This window comes from Rhincodon typus, chromosome 14 (genome assembly GCF_021869965.1).
Source record: "Rhincodon typus isolate 14 chromosome 14, sRhiTyp1.1, whole genome shotgun sequence".
In the NCBI taxonomy this organism is placed as follows: domain Eukaryota; kingdom Metazoa; phylum Chordata; class Chondrichthyes; order Orectolobiformes; family Rhincodontidae; genus Rhincodon; species Rhincodon typus.
In genome coordinates this window covers 20,697,755-20,703,754 of record NC_063345.1, presented here as the reverse complement: position 1 = coordinate 20,703,754, position 6,000 = coordinate 20,697,755, and the positions used below count along the sequence as shown (strand labels likewise).

Sequence of the window (6,000 nt, the reverse complement as noted above, 5' to 3'; positions counted from 1 at the left end):
ACGGAAACATGTGCAACTTTTAATGTAAAACATAAACAGCTCATACCCTACAAATGAGAACTTTCAATGCCGGATGCCGCTGGACTGAATCCTTGTGAAAATGGTTTACTTGCTGTCCACAAGCAGTACAGCTGACTATTCCATGTAGATTCTCATCTAACAAAATAAAAAGTGCAATTTTATTTTTAAGTTGGCTCATTGTTTTATACATTGATAAAATAAGATTTCAAGTACACTATTAAAATTTCAATGCAATCTAACTGGACACAATGCGTTCTTGATAAAAAAGTACAACAAAGCAATTCACTTCTTGTCTCACAGTAAGCATTTTACACCTTTGTCTTGGACAACCTCTACTCAAAAATTAAAAATAAATATCGTGAGGTCCTTTGGTTTCACACAATGCTCAAGCAACCCAAACTGTGCTGTTTATTACAATCCCTTTAGACTGGTAATGCTGTTTTAGATGAAGGGCATAACTCAGTAAGCCATTTTTCTCCTGAAATTTTCTAGACTGCTTTTATTTTGGAGGTGGACAAGAATTTGAGAATGCTATTTTAGTTTTAATTCAGAGTTTACTAAAATAGTGAGGGAGAACCTGCAAACCTGATCTGTCTATCATTGTGTGGTTTTTAATCATCATTGTGAATCCAAAAGGAGCTTATGAAAGGTATTTTTGTTTTTGGTCAGATTGATCTAGGCAGAAGATGTACAATTCTTCTACCATTTTGGGGCAAGTAGCATATCTGGCCTCAGGACACTTCAAAATTAAGTCAGTGTACAGTAAACAGCAGCAAGGCTGAACACTACAAGGTCCCATGTATAATCCCACCATAAAACTAGAGGCCTTGTTTTTCTGGCTTACAGATAAAAAGTTGGACAGAACATTGGGAGAATTCTCCTATTTTTCTTATGAGGCTACAAAGTATTTCAATGACTTAAAAAAGCAGGCACTGGTTTAATCTAAAACACCATATTTTCAACAGGGCAGTAGTGAGCACCATTTGAGATTGCATTCAAAAAAGTGGAGAGTTAACCTGCAATCCTGTGATTCAGATGTAAGAATGCTACTGCCAAGTCAAAACGCAAATAAAAAGAAAATGACTAAAATACTGAACTTGCAAACTATATTAAACTTTAATAGATAAAACCATTAATATCATAAGCAATATTTGAACCTCAATTGAATTTTAAAATCTTTGATGCAAAGGTATGTACAAGTTATCAATGATGGATAAAGAATATTTAAAAATTAGGAAGTGATAAGTCTGCCTTCTTTTACGTCCTCACTGTAGGCATTATCCTGAAGTCAAACAAAATGAAGTAGGTCTAAATTTCTTTAATGACTGCAGCAGATTGATTTCAATACAGAGAAGGGTGAAATCCTCATGGGTGGGTCTATCCTTATTTGGTCTTAATAGTATTTAAAATGGTGCAAGTCTAGGCACAATGGCAGTTCAAAAACATTTAGAGATCCATGTACACAAAGCATACAATCAGGTACAAAACTAAATCAAGGTAACTAATTAAATGTTAGCCTTATAACCAGAAAACTAGAATATAAGAGTGAGGGAAGTTTACAATATCAAGCAAAAGTTAAAGCATATCTGGATTCTATATGCCCCATTTGAGAAAGGGTAGACTTGCTCTTCGAAGATTGAGGGATTACATAGACCAGATTTGCACGGCTCAGAAAAAAGAATATACAGGCGGCTTGACTAAGGTTTTTGGAACTGGAAGAAAATAAAGAATCAAATCAGGGACTTTTCTCACTGACAGCACAGCCTAGAACAAGGACACAAAGACTTAAAATCTGTAGAGGCCTGTCAAAAGTTAGAACATATTTCTTCACACAGAAGGATCGTTGAGATATTGAAATCTCTCCCACAAAAACAAGAGCAGGAGCTAGCTCGATTAATAAATTTTAAATTTGAGGTTGATAGATTTTTGCTAGTTATTACAATGGAGGGAGGTAAAATATAGATCAACTCGTTGAACTGGCCCGAAAGGCTGACATTACAGTTCTCACATTCTTGCCCACATCAAAACCTATGGAATTTTCTTCTATTTATTTGCTATAGTACATTTTATAGGTGCACAATTAGGAAAAATAATTATCAACTAAAACCATGTCTCCTTCAGCACCACACCTGTAAGACTAGTAAATGAAACTAACTAACTGAGGAGAGAAATTTTACAATGCCATAAAGAGTTGGTCAGTTACAAAAGCTCAGCAATATGCCTACCTCCACGTTTCTTCACTGTTTCCATTTTGTTTTTAGGATTTCTGCTTCTAAATTCAGGGCCTCGAAAGTTATCTTTATCTTCATTCCATGCTGGTTCAGGCTGTACAACTATTGTGCCTAAAAGGTGAAAAAGAGTTTTTAAAATTATAGTGTATATACTAAAACGTTTATAAGAGGTGCAAACTCTACTGAAAACAGAGAAACAGTAAACTATAATGTAATCAAGCATAGCCAGCATGGCTTTGTTAAGGGGAAAGTCATGCCTGACAAACTTATTACAATTTTTTGATGGGGTAAAAAACAGGGTAGATAATGGGGAATCAGATGTAATACATTTGGATTTCCAAAAGGCACACAATAAAGGTATCATACATAAAGCTACTTAACATAAGAGCCCATGGTGTTGGAGGTATGTTAACACAGATATTAGATTAGCTAAGTAATAGAAAACAGTCGAGAGAAAAGGGGACATTTTCAGGCTAGCGACCTGTTACTCTTGGAATGCCATTGGGATCAGTGCTGGGACCACACTTAATGAGTTAGCACATTCACTTTCCTTATCTAACAAGTTTGAAGGTAACAAAAATAGATGCAAAGTGTTGAGAATGACGGTCTCTAGGGGTTACAGACAGGTTAAGCAAGTGGTCAAAAACTTGCCTGATGAAATGTGTGAGGTCATGCATTTTGTCACAAGGAATAGAAGAGGTTATTGTTATTTATATCAGGAAAGACAGCAGAAATTGGCAGCATATGGGAATTTGAGTGTCCTTGGCATGAAGCATTAAAAGCTAGCTTCCAAGTTCAGTGGATAATAGGGAAGGCAGATGTTGGCTTTTTATTTCAAAGGGAATGAATTCTAAAAATTGGAGAGCATTGCTAAAACTATACGAGGTACGGTCAGACCATAGTTAGAACAGTGTAATCAGTTCTGGTCCACTTATTTAAGATAGTCGCACAGGTGGCATTCCAAAAGAAGGTTCACGAGGTTGGTCCCAGGTACGGAGGAAAATTTTTGGACAGGTTAAGTAATTTGGGATTGTACTCTTGGGGTATAGGAGAATAAGAGGACACCTCACTGAAACATGAAAAGGTTCTTCAGGTGCTTAACAGGGTTGATATGGAGAGGTTATTTCCTTTTGTGGGAGATCTTAGGATCAAGAGGCATAATCTGAGAGTAAGGATTCACCAATTTCAGATAACGATGAGGAAGAATTTTTTTTCCCCCCAGAGGGTTGCAAACCTGTGGAATTCTTTACTGCAAAGCTATAGAGAATGGGTTATTAAGTATATTCAAAGTTGAGATAAACAAATTTATAATCAGTGAAGGAATCAGGGGTTCTGGGGAAAAGACAGGGAAGTGGAGTTCAAGATTACCATGATCTCACTGAACCATATGACCTTTGTCTGCTCCCAAATCTCAAGAAGGAGCCAATTACTTTGTTAAATATCTTCACTACACTGAACCAGCTCTGTAATGCCACAAAACAGGTACAAACAACAGACTACTTGTTTCACATTTCCCTTCTGGAAAAATATGGCTGGTTTTCATATGTCCATTCAGCCCTGATTCACCACATAGTGAAACTGTATTGCACTGCTCCAAAGCACATAATAATTCACACAAAACATGCTCACTAGACCAGAATAAGCGGTACATCAAACAAAACGTTTTTTGTGCGCACGTTATGAGTTTGTCTTCAGAGTAACTAATCATTCCAACATGATAGTTGCATTACAACTGGCATTACATGGTTTCTTACAGTAGCGTAAAATAGCAGATAATAACACACAGCAGTGTTCTACGACTATCAGAGCCAGCTATTATTCATTTATTGGATTAACATTTTATGAAGGTATATCTAACAAAATTATTTTTAAAATCAGGTCATGTTTATAGGCAATTACAAAAATGCAGATCTATATTTAGCAGCTTTGCCAAACGTTTAAAAGAAATTTGTGGAACTAAGTCTACTTAACCTACCTTTAGGCAGACTATTCACATCCAAGTCATTTGTATCCTCAGTTTTTGAAGTCAATTTTTCACAATCGGAGGTATTCTCATTTGAAGTTTCATCATCCGATACAACGTGTTTTGTCACAAAGGAGGGCTTCCTAATAAAACCCAAGTAAGTTGCATTCAAGATCTGTAAAACTTTTCAGTGTAATCAGCAACATAACAGCATCATGGGTCACATTACATTCTGGCAATACATTATTTTGTTTCATGAGTGTTCTAGCATTTACAAGCAAGTTGAACTACCAGTAACCTTAAATATTTTCTTTAGTAATTCCTCTCATCACCATCCAACATTTTTCTTTCCAACACCCTTGTCGATGCTAAACTGCTGGATCACGGCTTCACAGAGTTAAGTGTTCTTGCATCAACTCAGACAATGTGTCACTGAATGCATCACATTTAAGCTGAATGTCTTCATAGTGGAGATGAAAGTATTCAACAAACAATTTTCAGAGAGGCTGAGTGGTTGGTCCTGAACTCATTACAATTTACAAGAATGAGAGGCAATCTTACGTAAACACAAGCTTCTGGAGGGGAGGGGCTTGACAGGGTAAATGAGGGGAGACTGTTTCCCCTTGTGGGAGAGTCTATGGTCAAGGGGCATTAGCTTAGAATAAGGAGTGGTCAATATAAGGCAGAAATAAAAAAGGAATTTCTTCTGTCAGAGAGTATTGAATCGGTGGAATTCTTTACTACAGAAGGCTGTAGAGGTTAGATTGCTAAGTATATTCAAGGTTGAGATAGACAGATTTTTAATCAGTGAGGAAACCGAGGGTTATGGGGAAAAGGCATGAAACTGGAGTCAAGGATTATCAGATCAGCCATGATCTTATTGAATGGAGGAGTGGACTTGATAGGCTGAATGGTCTTAGGAGTAAAACCCTGGCTAATGTTTCCTTCCTTAACACAAGGGTTATAGCAATAAAGGAAGTCAAGAACAGTAATGCTGTTCAAGTCTGATGCCATAAGATCTAGGTGATCTGTGAACTGCATACATCCAGCTTTGCTACCAATCTCCTGATGCTTCATAAAAACAATGTCATTTTTAAATTTAACAATGCATCACACATCAATTGGTAATTACAGAAGAGTGTTCAAAAGTTCTACCACCCTCTGTATCTAGACGGTTTGCCAATTTCACATCAAAAATGTCCAGTACTGTTTTAGATTACTTTCTTCAGTCCCAGAATTCCCAACAAGCAAAAAGATTTCTCTACATCAACCATATTGGTGCCCTTTCATAGCTTAGAACTTCAATTAAGTCACATCACCTTAACTTTCTAAATTCCCAGGTAAGATCAACTGCAATTTGAGTAATGTCTCCTTTCAAATTAATCCAAGTGAAAATTGACATAGCATGGTTCAAAGACTGATGTGGGAGACATGGATTCTGATTTGTGGGGCACTGGTGACAATATTGGGGACAGAAGAATGTGTACTAATTGGACAGCCTAAACCTGAACAGCACTGGACTGGTATTTTTGCAAGCTGCAAAACTAGGAAAGTAAAAGGGCTTCAAAATTAAGGTGGGGGTGGTGGTGCTGAGTAGGGCATATTGGGGGGGTTGGGCTCTGAAATGTTGTGTTTACCTCAATATTAAGACGAATACAAAGCTAGGTAAAGGCAGAGGGGTAGGACTCCTAATCAACGTATTGTTGCATTGTTAGAGCTGACCTTGGTTCAGGAGATCAGGATGTAGAATATGTTTGAGGGAGATGAGGAATGGTAGATGAAAGA

General features: G+C 37.0%; 1 protein-coding gene across 1 annotated transcript in view; it reads right to left on the bottom strand.

Annotated features, from left to right (window-relative positions):
* Window positions 1-40: 40 nt before the first annotated feature.
* Window positions 41-6,000, bottom strand: part of LOC125484856 (transcriptional regulator ATRX-like) — a 64,646-nt gene continuing 58,686 nt past the window's right edge. The window contains exons 5-7 of the mRNA XM_048605284.1: window positions 4,228-4,358; window positions 2,247-2,363; window positions 41-156 (exon numbers count right to left, since the gene is read on the bottom strand). Of these exons, the coding sequence (XP_048461241.1) occupies window positions 41-156; window positions 2,247-2,363; window positions 4,228-4,358 (364 nt within the window). The remainder of the gene's footprint in view (window positions 157-2,246; window positions 2,364-4,227; window positions 4,359-6,000) is intronic.